Source organism: Molossus molossus, unplaced genomic scaffold (assembly GCF_014108415.1).
Source record: "Molossus molossus isolate mMolMol1 unplaced genomic scaffold, mMolMol1.p scaffold_m16_p_20, whole genome shotgun sequence".
NCBI lineage: Eukaryota > Metazoa > Chordata > Mammalia > Chiroptera > Molossidae > Molossus > Molossus molossus.
This window is the reverse complement of record NW_023425356.1, coordinates 48,761,530-48,780,174: the sequence shown is the minus strand read 5'-3', so window position 1 is coordinate 48,780,174 and position 18,645 is coordinate 48,761,530. Positions and strand designations below refer to the sequence as shown.

The 18,645-nt window shown below is 41.9% G+C and overlaps 1 protein-coding gene and 1 long non-coding RNA gene across 3 annotated transcripts in view; one reads left to right on the top strand and one right to left on the bottom strand.

Moving 5' to 3' along the window:
- The first annotated feature begins 471 nt into the window (after window positions 1-471).
- The window catches only part of DARS2 (aspartyl-tRNA synthetase 2, mitochondrial), a 23,616-nt gene continuing 5,442 nt past the window's right edge, over window positions 472-18,645 (top strand). Inside the window, exons 1-12 of the mRNA XM_036273520.1 lie at window positions 472-1,139; window positions 1,514-1,613; window positions 3,272-3,338; window positions 5,025-5,126; window positions 5,501-5,596; window positions 6,758-6,881; window positions 7,580-7,626; window positions 9,294-9,400; window positions 10,904-10,973; window positions 11,880-12,059; window positions 13,648-13,755; window positions 14,597-14,659. Of these exons, the coding sequence (XP_036129413.1) occupies window positions 1,016-1,139; window positions 1,514-1,613; window positions 3,272-3,338; window positions 5,025-5,126; window positions 5,501-5,596; window positions 6,758-6,881; window positions 7,580-7,626; window positions 9,294-9,400; window positions 10,904-10,973; window positions 11,880-12,059; window positions 13,648-13,755; window positions 14,597-14,659 (1,188 nt within the window). The 5' untranslated portion in view covers window positions 472-1,015. The remainder of the gene's footprint in view (window positions 1,140-1,513; window positions 1,614-3,271; window positions 3,339-5,024; window positions 5,127-5,500; window positions 5,597-6,757; window positions 6,882-7,579; window positions 7,627-9,293; window positions 9,401-10,903; window positions 10,974-11,879; window positions 12,060-13,647; window positions 13,756-14,596; window positions 14,660-18,645) is intronic.
- The window catches only part of LOC118637883, a 26,982-nt gene continuing 16,292 nt past the window's right edge, over window positions 7,956-18,645 (bottom strand). Inside the window, exons 14-16 of one of the 2 annotated variants that reach the window (XR_004960979.1) lie at window positions 17,050-17,184; window positions 8,628-8,773; window positions 7,956-8,052 (exon numbers count right to left, since the gene is read on the bottom strand). This is a non-coding gene — a long non-coding RNA (uncharacterized LOC118637883). The remainder of the gene's footprint in view (window positions 8,053-8,627; window positions 8,774-17,049; window positions 17,185-18,645) is intronic. The other variant, XR_004960980.1, reaches the window with a different exon arrangement.

Below are 18,645 nucleotides of genomic sequence, written 5' to 3'. Positions count from 1 at the left end.
GGACACTTCCGCGGACCCAGCCACCAGCTCTGCCGAGTCGGCCTCGGCCCGCGGAGGGGAAGGGCAAGGGACAGTGTGTCCCACCTCGCGGCCTCCACCTGAGTCCCTCGGGTACCAAGGCCGGCTGCCAAATCCCGCCGTTGAGAAGCCGCAACTCAGTCGCTAGCCGCCGCCCCAGTTTAAAATCGATTCCCGACTCGCTCTGCGGCCCGACGCCGGAAGCCCCCCAGGCGCCGATGCCAAACCAGTGAAGCAACTACGGTCGCCATTTTTATTGAGGGCACGCTCGAGGGACTTGACCACTAGCCTGTTTTCCTAAGCGCGCGGCGGCAGTTCTACCACGCTTTCCTACCGGCGCGAAGCTTTCCTTCCAACTTCCGGCCGCACTAAGCATGGCGGCGGCGCCTCTGCTCTGATTGGTTGATCGCCTGTAGTGTAATCTCTGGCGCTCCCGGGGCGCTCTGAGAAGCGCTTGGTGCCCTGGGCGACCTGCGGGTGGGCTCGGACCCTCAGGACGTTTTGGATTTGCCCTCGTCCTCATTTTGAACATGCGAGGTCGGCGCCAGGAAATTTGAAATGCGAGGCTGAGTTCTCCCTGTTTTCCGGTACTGCCGCGGGAACCTTCGGGGAAGCGTAGACGGAAGGGAAGGGCGTGCGCGTGATGACCGGCCCCTTCCGTCTCTGCGTGATCGTGGGGTCCCACCTTGAGTTGCTGTGTGGACGCCTTCTTACACATCTGGCCGCAGCTGTTTGTTAGAAGTGGAAACTGGTGCATGGAAAGGAGAGAAAAGGTCTTCTAGCTACTCCCCAAGGACTCCGAAGACCTTGCAGATCGGTCTGGTTTCTAGACACGTGTATTTGAATGTTTAGCGGAGAAGCGCTCAAATATCGGAGCAGAGAGTAGGAACTCCTAGCATTTCAAGGGGTTCATGTGTATTTCCAGGAATGACTGTTGACCACCTTCCTACACGGGCAGTGTGGGATTCGTGAGCGCCTCTCGTCCTGCGGCTGCAACATGTTCTCCAGTTGGTTTAAGCGGCTCGACAGGGGCTTAGCCACACCCGCCGGAAGGATCGCCCAGCTGATCTGCGGGTCTCTCTCCAGAAGTCTGGTGCTGAGTGCCCATCGGAGAGTTCCAGGTGAAAGCAGTGAAGGCCTCGTGTCCTCTGGACAGCACTTCCTCCTGTTCTCCGACCCCCGCTAGCTAGATGGATGGCCTTATGTGTAGAAGCAGATCATTCACCCTCTTACTTCTTACAGGTTTTTTTTAGTCCTGGTACTTAAAAAAACTAGCAAAGTAGCCACAAAGATAGGCTGTTCTGCTTTTAGTTGGTGCTTCTAATAAGTATAAAAAATTCTTTCCACTTGACAATACTTTAAGTAGTGTACATATCAGTCTAGGTTCACAGTACAACTAGCTACTGCACTACCAAACTTCATTGATTCCTAAGATCCTTTGTGATTTGGGAATGTCAGATTTTTTCATCTTGCTTTTTCTTTTCTCTTTTTTAAGAACTCAGTAGCTTTGTTGCCCGGACCAACACGTGTGGAGAATTGCGTTCTTCTCATTTAGGCCAAGAAGTCACATTGTGTGGATGGATTCAATATCGAAGGTAAATTAAGGCAGACGATTTAAGAGTGCATAGTATTGATTTTCCAAGGCAATTCCAAACCTTTATTAATTTTCAGCCAGTCAGAAGAATAAAAGTTTTGCAACTCCTGCAAGACTCTCAGAATTCATTGAATTTTCCATTTTGTTTTGAAAGGCCCAAATAGTGGCACTCTCAGTAACATCTGTTGAAGGACGTAATAATGAAGTGTGATCCACCAATGGACTGAAATGTCCCTTAGCTTACGAAGGTTGAAGAGTCCTGACGAGAACATTCTGAAATGTCCTAAATTAAATTACTGCAGGCCAGAGAGTGGAAGGAAGAGACAAAGGGATTAATTGGTTAACAGCTGCAGTGCAAATCCAACAAAAGACTGCTCACACTGTTTAGTGTACATTGGAATTAAAATGAATATCCAGGTGGTTATTCTGAGATTATTTAAAATGAGCAGAGAGCCAGGCCTGTGGAACCCCAGGGGCCTCTGCTTCATGTTCACACATGGGCTTTACTGATTCTGCTGCTGTGCCTGCCCACGAGTAGCCCCACTGCACCTTCTCCCGTTCCCTTTGTTTACAGCTAATTCTTTCAGAATTGCTCACACTTTTCTCTCCCTACTTCATGTATGAAAATGCTTACAGAACTCTGGGATGATGAGCATGCTGTCTTTTCTGTCTAGCCATGTTGCTGATTTAGACCCCATACCCCAAGACCAGTCTTCTTTTTTTTTGCTAGCAATGGCCTAATAAACCCTTTATTTTAAAAAGACTTTCAGCCATGAAAGTTAACATTTTTGTTTAACAGTCCTTAGGACCAGTAATGGAATGAGCCAGGTGGTAAGCTCCAAGAGCATGAAAAAGCTTATTTTATTCTAAATTTAGTTAGAGAACAGTGATTCCTTAACATTAGAGCCCATTTTTTTATTGCTCATCTCTGCATTCCAGAACATTTCTGAATAGTACAGTAATTCACAATGAAGAAATCTAAAATACATAGATTGTTTGACCTTTCTAAAGAATACATTTCAAACAGGTGGACATTTGACCCATAAATTTGTTGATTTTTATCTTCTTAATTCAAAATTGGAGGAGGCTTTCTAAACCTCTTCTTGGTATTAAGGACACTATGAGCAATGTAGGTTGAATGCCAAAATGTTGGGGTTTGGGGAACCTTATGATGGTTTATAGAGAGATTAAATTAGTAGTTGAACCTCTTCTAGAAAATTTTAGATTGTATCTTTTTTTTAGGGAAAGACTTTATATTGCTGTACTTCAAAAAAGTCCAATCAGATCTTTTTAATATCCTAAAATATTATCTTGGATTTTAATATGTGGAAAGTTTCCAAATTTAATAAAATTTTCTTAAAAAGACTTAAGCCAGTGAAAATTCAAATTTTTTTTTAAATCTTCCTTTTCATTAATAAGCCATCTGGATAACATTAGTAAGCTTGAATATATAGCCAATAAAAACTGAAATTGAAAATGAAAAAATTTTTTTTCATTAATAAGCTGCATAGAAAATGTCATGACTATAGCTAAAGCACATATTTATTATAATAAATGTAAGAAATTGTATGGATCTTTTGTTTGTTTAATTTGCTTTGCCTGCCTAAATTTTGGGCTCAGAGATATTTATCCTAACATGTTCATTTTTTCATTTATCAGGCAAAACCTCTTCCTGGTCCTAAGAGATTTCCAGGGGCTTGTTCAAGTTGTCATTCCCCAGGATGAGGTAATGGAAGTTTTCCTACTGTTACTGAAAGTTTCTTTGATGCCCCAGTCAGGGTAAGCTAAGTATATTTGAGCTTTGAAATTCAGAGGTTAATGAAAAGTAAAAAAATACAAGCAACATTGAGACAAATGACAAATGGGGGGAAAATATTCACCGCAAATACACCTATATAAATATAAGTGAGACATGTTGATGAGCACATCAAATATAAAAGGCTAATTTCTCTAATATCTAAAAAGCTACTACAAATTTAAAAAAAAAACAAAAAAAAAACAGTGACCCAGTAGAAATATGAACCTAGGATATGAACATAAAATTCTCAGAAAAGGAAATATAAATGACTTACAGACCTATGAAAATGTGCCCGACGTCACTCATAAGTAGAGAAATGTACATTATAATGCAGGGAGGCCAAATGGCATTGGTTCCATAGAGGGTGGTTTGATGGTATCAAAACTAGAAACCATCTAGCCTTCCAAACATCTCTTCCACTTCTAGTCAGTTATCCTACAGGTATCTTACACCTACACTTACACAGAGGCCAAATGACATAAATTCAAGGTTTTTGGTTGCAAGGTTATTTTTAACAGTAAAAAAAAATTGGCCCTGGCCAGGAGCTCAGTGGTTAGAGCATCAGCCTGAGGACCAGAGGTTCTTGGGTTCGATTCTGGTCAAGGGCATGTACTTGGGTTGCAGGTTCGATCCCTGGCCCAATTAGGGTACGTGCAGGAGGCAACCAATCAATGTGTCTCTCTCACATTGATGTCTCCCTCCCTCCCTCCCTCCCTACCACTCTTTCTGAAGATAAATGTAAAAATAACTTCAGGTGAGGATTAAAAAAAAAAAGGTTTTTTTAAATTAAAAAAAAAAATGTGTGTATCCTGGCAGCCATAGAAAAAAGGTTACAGGAGCTCTTTATGAACTGACATGGTACATTGTTAGATGAAACAAAACAGGATGCAGAAGAGCATGTGGAGTGCTGTTCTCTCTATTAAAAAGGGGGTGTATATCTTATGACATGTCCCTGGAGGGATATGTGAATATCTGGTAACATTGGGTGCCTCTGGGCTGGAGGACAAGGATAGGAGGCAGACTGTTCACTATATGTCTGTTTGTTGCCTTTGAATTTTGAACCATGTGAACGTACTTCCTGCTCAAAAATAATTACCGTTGAGATTAGATACAATAAAGCCTTCTCATCATGGTTGTTGGGCAACATTGGTTTCTACTGTAATGTTTATAAATGCTTGTGTGCCTAAGAAAAATATGATATACTCAGCTCTTAGTGTTTGAAATAAGAGCAATGAATTATCTCAGGACCCAGAGATGGGCCGAGCTAACCTTTGGACTCCATTATTGCTGTTGGACTTAAATGCCCCTAAGACTAACCATGGAAACAAGTTGCCTTTCAAGTACGTGGGACTTGTTTGCATTAATCGTTCTTTTCCTTATAGGAAAATATTTAAAACTCTTAACTGAGAGTTTGACTTGCTATATTAACTGCAGTCAAAACAGGGGTGCAATTTATCAAATTCTTTAATAAAAGACATGAAGGGCAGCCCCAATATTTACAGCAGTTAAACCCTATGAGTATTACCATTTTTCTAAACCATAGGCCTAGAGTTAGTTCAGATTTCTTTAGGTTCATGTGTTTCTTGGAACTGGTTTTCCCCTCTTTTTCTGTAGTCAGCTGCTTCCGTGAAGAAGATACTATGTGAAGCCCCCGTGGAATCTGTGGTGCAAGTGACTGGGACAGTGATTTCCCGACCTCCAGGACAAGAGAACCCAGTTAGTAGTTTAGATACTATACACTCTTTTTTTAACCTGTATACACTTGCACTGTCTGTCTACACATTCAGACAATAGAGCTGAGCACCTGTTGGACATCAGGCACTAAAGTTCTGTAAGTTCTATGAATGAATCTGAAGATTTCAAAATCTTCACTATAACATGATATAAATATGCATGTTAATATATTTGTTAATGATCACATCAGCCACGGGTATGCATAAGAATGTCAAAAACATACCCAGACATTTAGACTACACACTATAAGCACTGTGCATTTTACATATATAAATAAAGCATGTATTTTACAAATGTTCTCTGTGTACATGTCCTGATGAGTGAATTTTAAAATGGGTCTTTTCTTTCTCTTTAAGAAAATGCCAACAGGTGAGATTGAAATCAAGGTTAAAACGGCTGAACTTCTGAATTCCTGCAAGAAGCTGCCCTTTGAAATGAAGGACTTTGTGAAGGTACCATCATTTAGAGAATGTTGACCAGTAAAGTGTTTTCAGGGTTTTGTTTTGTGTTTTTTTTTTAAGAAAAATTTAGACTTCCACAACATTAAGCATTGTGTTAATAGATGTATCATGAATTGTTCTGTTATTTTTACAATTTCTTGGTGAACCCTTTTTAGTAACAATTCATTAAGTTGTTGCAGTTCCTAAATACCTGGACTGTTTTTTCAGACAGCCTGACACATGGCTCTGTCTCTAAGACTTGGGCTGCTACTGTGTGTCAAGTTTTTCTGTTGCTGTTTTACATTTTGAGAAGAAATTTATGTCTAGCTTGGACATGGCCAAATGGCCTAAGAGATCCTGTGTCTATTAAATTTAAGCCTCTAACAGTGATAAAATGTTGGCTTCACTTCCCAAACATATAAATATCACTGTAACTCAGGATGTTCTTTACCAAAGCTTGAGGGTTTGATGAAGCTAGACTGCACTGGGTACATACACCAGATAAATCTCACAGTTATCTACTGTTGTAGACCTGCGTAGTCCTAGTTTATAAACTGATCTGTAAGGATTAAGTTCCCAATACTTGATATTTTCCTTAGAAAAGGCAATATAGTTACAGAGTTGGCCTTTGGGGAAAAAGGAAATACCCAGCTAAGCTTTCAAAAGAGAAATGACTGTTCCTCTGTTGCTAGTGTCAAAGAAATAACTACACCAGGAAAAGGGCTTCCGTAAAAAGTTGTCAGCAGAGATTTACAGCCTACAAAATAAGCAAACATTCTCACCACTAAGACCATCACCGAGATTCCCTCTGCTGTTCCCTTGCATTTCTTAGTCTCAGCCCCACGGATAACATTGTAGTTGTGTTTTATTTTAAAAGAGCTTTAAGATCAAGACTCAGCTACAGGCTTAAATAAAGGGATAAATGTTTAGTATGATAGACAAATTTCAATCAGTGGAGGGTCATATTAATGATCATGAATAGTAAAAAATGTAAAATCCGGACCAGTAACAAAGTTAGCAGCGGGAGGAATTAAGGATGTCAGTGTACACCCACACGGCAGAAGCTGAAGATGGAGCCAAAGTTTTTGTAAATTCAAACTCTGTATGTAAAGTTAATATCTTCTTAATATTTGAAAATAATATTTAAACATAAAAATCTTTCCATTTGTTTAGAAAACAGAGGCTCTTCGTTTGCAGTATCGCTACTTAGACTTGCGTAGCTTCCAAATGCAGTATAATCTCCGGCTGAGGTCCCAGATGGTCACGAAAATGCGGGAATATCTCTGTAATCTACATGGTAAGGGAGATGCCTGCGTGTTCCTTGGAGCTTTTTAGCAGCTCTTCTGTTTTATTCAGCAGTTTAACTGGATCCCGCCTTAGCATCATTGGATCAGATGCTGCCCGAGTCTGAAGTTCACGTAATATGTAAAGCAGTTTTTGTAATTTCTAGGTGTTTTGTCCTGGAGCATAATTTAGTAATTTAGAGCCTAATTTAGTTCTCTTCTGGGTCACAAATACAGCCTTTGAAAAGGTGATCGAGCCTGCTACGTTAAGTATTTCCCATCACTGCTGGAGGTCGGACAGCCCTTTGGTTGTTACATCTGTACATTTTTTTAATTCTTTATCATGCTTTAAAGTAGCATTGTTGTGAGCTCAGAAATGTCATGGGAGTTGGATTTGACTCTTGAATCCGTCCTAGGGTTTTTTCCTACTATGTGTTATTTTTGCTACACGAGCAGAATATTTTTTAAAAAGAACAGTTCTGTAAACAAGAATCCATTAAGTAGTTAGAATTATTTCATGACAAAAGTATCAAGTTCACAAACAATAGGATTTTGTGAAAATCTTTGGGCCTATAGAAACCAGCATCAGTGGGGTTGGTAACTGATTTCAGTGAAAATTCCTAATTCAGGGGCAGCCTCAGATGTGTTGGACTGTACCATAGACATCGTATTTGACAAATTCCTATCTATTCAAACATTTCTCTCTTTTTAGGGTTTGTGGATGTAGAAACACCGACATTATTTAAGAGGACTCCGGGGGTGCGTACCAGCCTACTATAATGTCCTATTAATTAGGAAACTGGACCACTTTGCATTTATATTCACTTGATTGTATTTTTTTTTACTTATTTTGGTGCCTCAAGATGGTCACATTAGCTAGATTTTCTTAAGAGCTGAGCAAATGGACACTGAAGCAGAGGCGCAGAGGCAAGGCTCCGAGTCCCACCTGCTCACATTCCATTTCCTCTCGGGGATGTGAGTGGATCCTGTTGCCAAGGCCCTGCCCCGCCCCGCCCCCCAGTGCCCCGCTGTGTGTCCTTCCCTCAGCGAAGGTGGACACCTGAACACCCTGAGCCCTCCCTTCTCACCTGCAGCTAGCAGGGTGGCCTGGCCTGCCCAGGGCAGCCCCTCCACCAGGCCCCGAGGAACTTGGAGTTGGGGTTCTGCCATCCCTGGTCCATGGGTCTAGGAGAGAAAATAGGACTTAGGGCTGGGCAGAAGTCACGCCTACTGCTTTGGGTGCAGCAGCTCACTGAACCAGGTCTCACCATGCCTTGTAGCCCTGTGTTCTCTGGGTCTCAGAGTTATTCACTTAAAAGAGGTTCATGGGCTACAGCCCCCAGGACCCGACACACTCCTAGTCCTTGAGTTTGCATTGGGGTTCCCATGCATTTTAATTCGGGATGAACCTTTTCATGCAGAAAATGCTAAAAGAAGTGTAGTAACAAGTAAAGTAGCATCTTCCAGCCATTCAGTTCACAGTGGTGGTGAAGAGTTGAGGTGCACAAGGGGGTTGACGAGGTAGAAGAAGGTAAAGGGAAGAGACAGTTATGGAAGGTGACTTGGCTTGGGGTGGTGAACACACAGTACAGTATACAGACGATGTGTTATAGAATTGTACACCTGAAAGCTATATGATTTTCTTAACCAGTGTCACTCCCAATAAGTCCAATTTGAAAAAAAAGAGTTGAGTGCAACAAAGGTGACGTTGATGAACTAATCCGGGAACGGTAGGAGCAGGCGAGGGCAAGGCCACTCACATGTCTGCAGGATGACTGGTCTCCTCTTCTATTCTTCTCAATGTCAAAACTACGAGGAAAACACAGATGGGATTTTGATCGAAGTCCTTGTAATGAGGGTATCATTGAGATCTTCCTTTAGATCTTTTCATAAAATTGTATTTTTCCTTAAAAAGAAAGAGTTGAGAGGATTATATGGGCCACTGTTTTGAGACAGAATCCTTTTATTCTACATGGGTTTTCTTTGAGGTTTATAGATGCAAATCAATAATGAATTGGTTCCTTAAACATAAATCCCTTGTTCACTAAGAACTGACCTTTCTAAACCTTGATATTTCATCTATTCATACAATCTGTGAACTTATAAAACTTTAATTTAGAAAACAAGTTAGGAATTATGTGAATAGGAATTGATGCACAAAATTCCTTTAGCTGGTAACAAAATTGAGAATTCATTTCAACAAGCACGCATTTAGTACCTGCTGTGTCCGAACATTTAAAGCCTATTATGTGCAAGCCTTTGGGGGACTAACAGATGAACAGGAAATGATCTCTGTCGTCATGGGGATTTTGCTCTTTAGTTAATTTAATGGACGAGCTGAAGTATCAACTTTCACCAGTTTTGGGTGTTTTTTTGTTTTTGTTTTTATAATGTCTCCTCTCTCTCTCTCTCTCTCTCATTGAAAGGGCGCAAAAGAGTTTGTAATACCATCCAGGGAACCTGGAAAGTTCTATTCTCTCCCTCAGAGTCCACAACAGTTTAAGCAGCTTTTGATGGTCGGTGGTTTAGACAGGTGAGCTTCCTTTATGCTGGTAGTTGTCAGGAAGGGAAAAGTGGGGAGGGGAAGGGAAAAAGGCAAAGTTGCCTGAGCTCTTAAAAGAAGGTTAGAAAATGTATGAGAATTTTTAAAATATGTGCAAAATACCTTAAAAATTTGTAGTCATTTCTTTTTTTTTAGATATGTTTTTATTGATTTCAGAAAGAGGAAGGGCCCTGGCTGGTTTTGCTCAGCGGTTAGAGCATCGGCCTGCAGTCCAGAGAGACCCGGGTTCGGTTCCCGCTAAGGGCACGTACCTCAGTTGCAGTTTGTCCCCGGCCCTGGCTGGTTGTGCGGGTGGCAGCCACTCGATGTGTCCCTTTCACGTCAATGTTTCTCTCTCTCTCTCTTTCTTCCTCTCTCTCCCTCCTACTCTATCTGAACAAAAAGTGGAAAAATGTCCTCAGGTGAGGATTAAAAAAAAGAGGAAGGGAGAGGGAGACATAGAAACAGCAATGACAGAGAAACATTGACCGGCTGCCTCCTGCACACCCCCTACTGGGGATCAAGCCTACCACCTGGGTATGTGCCCAGACTGGGAATCGAACTGGTGATCTTCTGGTGCATGGGATGACGCTCCACCAACTGAGCCACACCGGCCAGGCTGTAGTCATGCTTTCGTAAAGAACTCTGTGCCAGGCAATGTCACAGGGGATTCAAAACAAAACGAGCCCTGGCCGGTTTGGCTCAGCGGTTAGAGCGTCGGCCTGCGGTCCGGAGAGACCCGGGTTCGGTTCCCGCTAAGGGCACGTACCTCGGTTGCGGTTTGTCCCCGGCCCTGGTTGGTCGTGCGGGTGGCGGCCACTCAATGTGTCCCTTCACATCGATGTTTCTCTCTCTCTCTCCCTTCCTCTCTCTCCCTCCCACTCTATCTGTACAAAAAATGGAAAAATATCCTCGGGTGAGGATTAAAAAAAAAAAAAAAAAAAAAACGAACAGGTTTTGCTCAAGGAGTGACTGCATCTAGTAAGACAGAATAGGATAATAAATAAAACCAGCTATGATGTCAACCAAAATTAAATGCATTGAGAGTTGCAGAGTAGGTATTAAGAGGCTTGAAATTACGTTGTTTTGGGAACTAGGAAAAGCTTTGAGCTGGGCCTGCTGGGCAGCTGCATTTCAGCAGGTGGAGATGGCTCGAGTGTATCATGAGCAACAAGCGGTGCAAGTTGGCCAGAGCCAAAGAGTCTGAAGGAGAGGCACAGACCACCTTGCATGTCAGTCTGCGACATGAATATCCAAAGGGACATGAATATCCAAAGGTGCCATTGTATATTTCTGAAACATGGTATCATTAAGTTCTCATGAGTCAGCTCTGCGTCTGATGAGATAAAGCATTGTAAAGAATTTTTAAATTTCTTATATGCCCTTTAGGTATTATAATTAATTTATCTCACAGCCTGCACTACCATAAATTTGGGGAAAACGTGTATGTCTTATTAGAGTCGTGGCTCAGTTAATGCTATTTTTCAATTGTAGGTATTTTCAGGTTGCCCGATGTTACCGAGATGAAGGTTCGAGACCAGACAGACAGCCCGAGTTTACTCAGGTACAAGCTGCATTCCCTCCTCTCACTCAGGCAGCCTCGCGACAGCCACGTGTTTCCAGACCAGGACAGTAGTCACGCAGACTTCCCATTACGTTTTTTCCATTATTTAATTTTTAACCTATTTCATGTGTCCTTTTGATAAGGCTTTTGGCCATCAACTAAGGGATGCCAGAGATCCTACAGCATTTTCATGGTCTTAATAAAGTTCTTAAAACATCTCTGGTACTTTAAGAACTAATGGTTCCGGCCCTGGCCGGTTTGGCTCAGCGGTTAGAGTGTCCGCCTGCGGTCCGGAGAGACCCGGGTTCAGTTCCCGCTAAGGGCATGTACCTCGGTTGCAGTTTGTCCCCGGCCCTGGTTGGTCGTGCGGGTGGCAGCCACTCGATGTGTCCCTTTCACGTCGATGTTTCCCTCTCTCTCTCTCTTCCGTTCTCTCCCTCCCACTCTATCTGTGCAAAAAATGGAAAAATGTCCTCGGGTGAGGATTAAAAAAAAAAAAAAAATAACTAATGGTTCCGTATGTTGGTATTGAATGTCTGGTCTGGGGACTCATCAGAGCGTTATGATTTGGCTTCTGTGTGGTAGCATATGAGTCAGTGTGGTGAAGGTGGACAGCCCCGGGGTCAAGTGTAGCTCTACTGCTTATAGCTGCACATACACGAGCAAGAGACGGCCTGTCTGAGCCATGATCCGTGGGTCGTCCTGGGAACTAAACAAGTTGATGATGTATGTAAAGCCTTAGCACACTGCCTGACATAAAACAGATGTGCAGTGGTATTTATTCCCCCCGTGTATTAAGTATTTATGTCCAGAATCCTGTGGTCACTTAAAACCAGCAAAATATATGAACATGTGCATAGAGATGTTGTGGCTGTTCAAGTTAGTCTCCATGTTATTTGGTTTCAGATTGACATAGAGATGTCTTTTGTAGACCAGACCGGGATCCGGAGTCTGATTGAGGGTTTGCTCCAGTATTCCTGGCCCAGCGACAAAGGTCCTGTGGGAGTCCCTTTTCCGTCTGTGACTTTTGCCGAGGCACTGGCCAGCTATGGAACTGATAAACCCGACACTCGCTTTGGGATGAAGGTACTTAACTCTTCAATTTTCCCGGTCTCTGCCCCCAGATAGTCCCACAGACTTTTGAACCACTTGGAAGTCTACAACCAATTACACACAAAATTGTGTCCTATTTTTTGTTGTTCCCTTCATTGTTTTGGAGCTACAGCAAGACAGGATAATAGGGTGTTAACATTACAACACTTTTTTCTCTCTACTGTGTTCCAAAACCCATTTGGAAAGAGCAAGGTTCTTGCTGTCAAGTTTATATTACTGATAAGTTATCAATCATATGGACACAAATGATAACTTGAAATGGGAAAAAAATAAACTATTTTTTCCTCTTCAATTTTTCTTAAGCTAAAATGGCACTTGGCCTTGGCCGGTTTGGCTCAGCGGTTGGAGCATTGGCATGCGGACCAGAGAGTCCCGGGTTTGGTTCCCGCTAGGGGCACATACCAAAAAAATAAATAAAATAAAATGGCTCTTGGAAGACAAATGATTAAAAATTCTTTATTCTTTTTCTGTGTTTTTTTTGTTGTTGTTTTTATCCTCACCCGAGGACATTTTTCCATTTTTTTGTTCAGATAGAGTGGGAGGAAGAGAGAGAGAGAGAAACATCGACATGAAAGGGACACATCGAGTGGCTGCCACCTGCTCGACCAACCAGGGCCGGGGACAAACTACAACCGAGGTATATGCCCTTAGCGGGAACCGAACCCGGGTCTCTCTGGACCTCAGGCCGACGCTCTAACCGCTGAGCCAAACCGGCCAGGGCTTTTCTGTGGTCTTTAAAGAGCTCAAACATATGGAAAAATTTATTCAATTATTAAGATCAGTATGGCCCAGCCATTGTGGCTCAGTGGATTGAACATTGTCCCATGGACTTAGAGGTCCCAGTTCGATTACCGTTCAGGGCATATGCCCGGGTTGTGGGTTCGATCCCCTGTGAGGGGCGTGCAGGAGGCAGCCGATCGATATTTCCCCCTTACATTGATGTTTCTATCTCTCACACCCTTCCTCTCTCTCTGAAAAATCAATAAAAACATTATATATAAAAAAAAAGATTAGTACATATGTAACCAAGGGTAAGGATGGAATTTACATGAGCAGTTCCTGTTGGTGAGCCTCCCATTATTTGCTCTTAGAGAGCGACCGCCCTCTGTTTGTATAAACCTGGCGACATCACTGTACCTGTTCTCAGTGCAGATTGAGTTCTGCCTGGCGTATGAATAGGCAGTGCTCAGCTTAGAGTCCTGCCTGTCTGCTCACTGCTGCGAGCTCGCCTCCTGCTGGGACCCGGGGCAGTGGCTCCAGCCACACTGCGTCAGCTCTGGCTCTGCCACTTACTAGCTGTGTCATCTTGGGCGAGTGACTGCCTTCCCTGTGCCTCAGTTTCCTCATTTGTTAAATGGGGATAAGAGTGCCGCCCTCAAACTCGTTTTACGGATGAGATGAATTAATGCTAATGAAAAGCTCACGAACACGAGCCATTGTGTGAACCCACGGGAACCACTGTATGAATGCACTCTAGAGATGGTAACAGGAGCTACTTTCTTTTCTAAAATCTGGTTTGTAGAGTGTTTTAGTTGCCCTTTTGTTTTTACTCATTTTCCAGATTGTAGATGTCAGTGACGTGTTCATAAACACAGAGGTTGGCTTTCTTCAAGATGCACTGAGCAAACCCCAAGGAACCGTCAAAGCCATATGCCTCCCCAAGGGAGCAGTAAGTGAAGCAGTTCTGTTTCTCTCTAGAATCCGCCTGTGGGAAGTAAACACGTTCAACGTGGGCACATCTGAATGTCAGAGAGAATAGTTCTCTTTAAAAGAGATTATGTGTCTTTTCAAATACATTCATAAAATTGTCTGTAAATGAAGAATATATATCTCTATGTGAAGTCTAACAATGTCCCTAAAACTATAAGTAGAGAACAATAAAACCTGACGAATATGAGTTTATACTCAAGATCTAGAGCCCCCCTCTCCCCCTTAAACAATGCTATCAGGTACACCTGAGCATAACGTCGTATTCACATTGTCTCCAGCCTACGTTTCGCCAAAGGCTCTCAGCTCAGCCCAGCGTAACCCTTGCATGGTTCTTGAATAAGATTACTATTTTGAAAGACTACTTATTAGATACATAAGTATATTATGTATATTCAGAAGGGGGATAAGAATTCAGTCTCATATTCGCTTCATATGTCCAGTGGAAAGTAATTTGCTCTGTAGAACATGCATTGCTTGTGGTTATTATTGACCCCAGTATGGGGATGCCCATTCTTCCCCAAGTAGATGGTAAGACCTGCTGGGTTGTGAACCCCGTTTCCATCTTTGTGTATCTCCACACCTAGTTAAGTGGCCCGTGAATATTAGTTATGATGATAGTGTCTCACTTAGAAAGACATTGAGATAATTTACAAAAAGTGAGATATAAAGAATTTTAAGAGACCCGAAATTAAATTTTTGTTAAATCCTACTGTTGTGATGTAAAGGCACAAAATTATCATAAACATGTTTATGAAGCCAAGTGTGATATTAATGAGTTTACTTTGATTTTATTCCATCAGAAATACTTAAAAAGGAAAGACATTGAGTCCATTAGAAAATTTGCAGTGGACCATTTTGATCAGGTAAGGAGTTAGAGCAATTTTTTTCCTGTCTTTTAGGGATTCAGTATTTTAAACTAATAATTGCTTGAGCTTTTTCACTGTCATTAGTTTTGAAGGTCTGGTGATTTCAGATCATTCTTCTACTTTTCCTTTTTATTTTTAAACTTAATTTTACCCCTGGGTGTAATTCTAAGGCTTTAACTTAGTCAAATTTACCACTAATCAGAATGTAAGTTCAACCATCACCTTTAAAAATAAACAATGGTCCCTTTGCCCTGGCCGGTTTGGCTCAGGGGTTGAAGCCTCGGCCTGCGGACCAGAGAGTCCCAGGTTCGGTTCCCACTAGGGGCACATACAAAAAAACAAACAAAAAACAATGGTCTTTTAATCTGGTTAGGAAAATAAACAGAGCCCCATATGTCCAAGATTTAAATGAAACGTGGCAGTTGTGAAGGAAAGCCTGTATTCATCATTCTTTCCATGCCCTTTTGTAAAATTCTGAACACAGCCCTGGCTGGTGTAGCTCAGCGGGTAAAGAATCAGCCCACACACTGAAGGGTCACCGGTTTGATTCCCGGTTAAGGGCACGTACCGGGATTGCAGGTTTGGTCCCTGGCCCCAGTGGGGGCAAGTGTAGGAGGCAGCCAATCGATGTGTCTCTCTCATATCGATGTCTCTCTCTCTCCCTCTCCCCTCCTCTCCCACTCTTCCACACTAACAATCAATGGGAAAAATATCCTCAGGTGAGAGGATTAACAACAACAAAACTCTGAATACACCTCTGATAGACACGTCTTGGTTCGGGCTTGGTTAGCAGCAGAACTGAAAGGGCATTCTTACACTGTCACTGGAACTGCCTCGGCCATTTTTGAATCAATTAACTTTAAAAATAGTCATGTTTTTTGAGTCATTAATTTTCGGTGATACTTTAAAGAAAGGATCCAGCCTGGCTGGTGTGGCTCAGTGGTTGAGCATTGACCCATACACCAAGGGGTCACCAGTTTGATTCCCGGTCAGGGCACATGCCCAGGGTGGGGGCCCAGTCCCCAGTGGGGGCATGCAGGAGGCAGCCAATCAGTGTTCTTTCTCATCTGTGTTTCTATATGTCTCTCCCTGTCCCTTCCTCTCTCTCTAAAAATCAATAAAAGAAAAAAAAAAGGATCCAAAATATGAGACTTGATGCTCATCACAGTATCATTTACAACAAGAATACAATGAAATCATATGGGAATGATTAAAATTATAAGCGAAAGATTTACTATTAAAGTTTCTTTCTAAAACTTTATCTCCCAAGAGTTTGTAATATGGGGAAAATATTCATAAGCAAAGGAGAATACAGAATTACATATACATTGATTATAACCACGTAAACACACTATTTGTGCATTAAAAATGGACTACCCACCTATACCACACCACATCCCAAGCCTCCAATATCAAGCTCAAGGGAATTTTTCAATAAGAAAGAAAGATTAGGATAAAGGGTCAAGGCAAAGTGGAAAAGTTAGGGAACTATGAAAAGCTTTTCATCAAGTTAATTGAATTTAAAGAACTCTACTTTTTGTTCTTATACTGTAGAAATGTTCACTTTTATGAAATGATAGTAATAGTAGGCAATATTGGGGTTTATTTTATGCCCTTGATAAAATTCAAAATGAGCAACCCCCACCCTCTCCCAGGTTGGTTTATTTTCATTCTGTTAGTGTGTGATCCCTGCCTCTAGGAACCCACAGCCAGGAAATAAGCCTGCAGGGTAGCTTGGCAGCCTTTAGTTGGTGGGACTATTCCTACCTTTTCTCCTTCTTTTACTCTTTCTTCTCTTTTACTTTCCTAATATTCTAAACTTTTATATAAGAAATGGGTACTACTTTTTTTTTTATTATTCCTCATGTGAGGATATTTTTCCATATATCTTCAGATAGAGTGAGAGGCGGGGAAGGAGGAAGAAAAGAAGAGAGGGAGAGAAAGAGAAACATCGATGTGAGAGACACATTTGTTGCCTCCCACATGTCCCCTGATCAGGGCTGGGGATCAAACCTGCAACCCAGGTAGGTGCCCTTGATCAGAAATCAAACCTGAGACCCTCAGGTGCATAGGCCTATGCTCTAACTACTGAACCAAACCAGCCAGACCAGTAATACTTATTTTTAGCTTATTAATGTTTTAACTTGATTTGGCTTAAATTATTTTTAGTCTTTAGCAATACGCTGCATGCCTGTGGTAGAAAAAACAAACAGTAAAGAAGGATTAACAATGAAACAGAGTTTGCTCTAGCTAGAGCCACTCTAGTTCCATACAAGAGCGTCTGTTTTCAGAAATGTCTAAATACTACCTTTTTAACAAAACCTATTTTAAATTTCATCTGTTGACTTCCTGCAATGAGAGATGAGGCACACAAATGCAGGCCTTACCTAATTGCTGTGTACCTTCTGCACAGCTGGTTTCCCAGACCTTTTCTTCATTCCTCTTCTGAGTCAAAGCCAATCTTCCTGGATCTCAGCTCTTCTTCCTTCTTATTTTTACAGGAGTACATCCTCAAGTACCTCCTGAGAAATATGTGAGAGAGAAACTTTCTAAATCTTTACAGGTCTAAAAATGTCTTTATGTTCAAAACCTCACACTTGGTTAATAATTTGGCTCAGTATAAAATTCTGAATTGGTGGTCACATCCCTTTAGAACAGTGCTGTCCAATAGAACCTTCTGTAATGATGGAAATGTTTCCTATCTGCATTCCCCAAGATGGTAGCCAGGCCCAGCCAGTGTGGCTCAGTGGTTGATCATGACCCAAGCACCAGTTTGATTTCCAGTCAGGGCACATGCCCAGGTTGTGGGCCCGATCCCCAGTGAGGGACATGCAGGAGGTGGCTAATCATTGTTCTTTCATCGGTGTTTCTCTCTCTCTCTCTCTCTCCCGTCTCTCTCTAAAAGTAATAAAGAAAAAAAATTAAAAAAAGAAAGATGGTAGCTAGTAGTCAGTGTAGCTCTTGAATGCTTGAAATGTGGCTAGTAAGCCTGAAGAATGGGATTTCAATGCCATTTACATTTCAATGGCTGTGTAAGCGGTGGGCACTGCCTCAGCACAGCCTTAGCTCAGGAAGGTGTGGCTTTAGTTTCTCCTTGTGCCACTGTTATTGATGAGAAGTCTGGTGCTTGTGAGAATTTATTCCTATATAGCAAACCTAACTTTTTTTCCTTTGGACACTTTCAGCTTCTGGATCCTTAATGTTCTGAAACTTCACTTTGTGTAGCTTTGGATCGTTTGTCAGTGTGTTGCCCCCTAAAGGGCCCTTTCGATACGCTAAGGCTTCTGTCTTTCATCTGTGCAAACTCTTTTTATCTCATTATTTTGACCTTGTCATTTTCTCTAGTGTCTCTTTTTGGCATTTCTCTTAGTTGTATGTTAGACTTCTTTTTGTAACTTGTATGTCTTTTTTTTTTTTTCCTGTGTTCTTTCCCATCATTTTCTTTGTGTTTATTTTTCTGGGAGAGATATGTTCAACTCCTCTGTTGATTTTTTTTAGCAATTATATTTTTCTTTCCCGGTAGCTCTTTCTTGCTTCTTTTCATTACATTTTATTCTGGTTTTATTGATAAAATATCTCTGTGAGTGCCTTTGAGTTTCAAGTCCTTTTTGGGTGCCTAAATTAGCTCTTTCCTCTTGGGTTCTTTCTTATCTTGATTGTGAGATATTTTTATATACTGTAGAGTTTTCTCAGGGTATAGTGATTGTTGATTATACATATTTAAGAATGAGGCATTTAGAAATCTGTTTGAGAGCACAGTGTTCTGGGAGGGGCTTTGTAAATGGTCAGGTTCAGATTAGGGTGAGTAGCAGGGCCATGGCCATTACCCTGGGGACCCACAGTTTCTGGAGTCCTGAGTATCTCTAGGATTCTGCAGGGTAAAATCAGTGCCTTCTTATGCTGCGGCTGCTGCATTGTTCTCTGGGCCAGAGTGCTCTGCATCTTGCTTCTTTCATCAGTCCTGTTCCATCCACTTGCGGTGT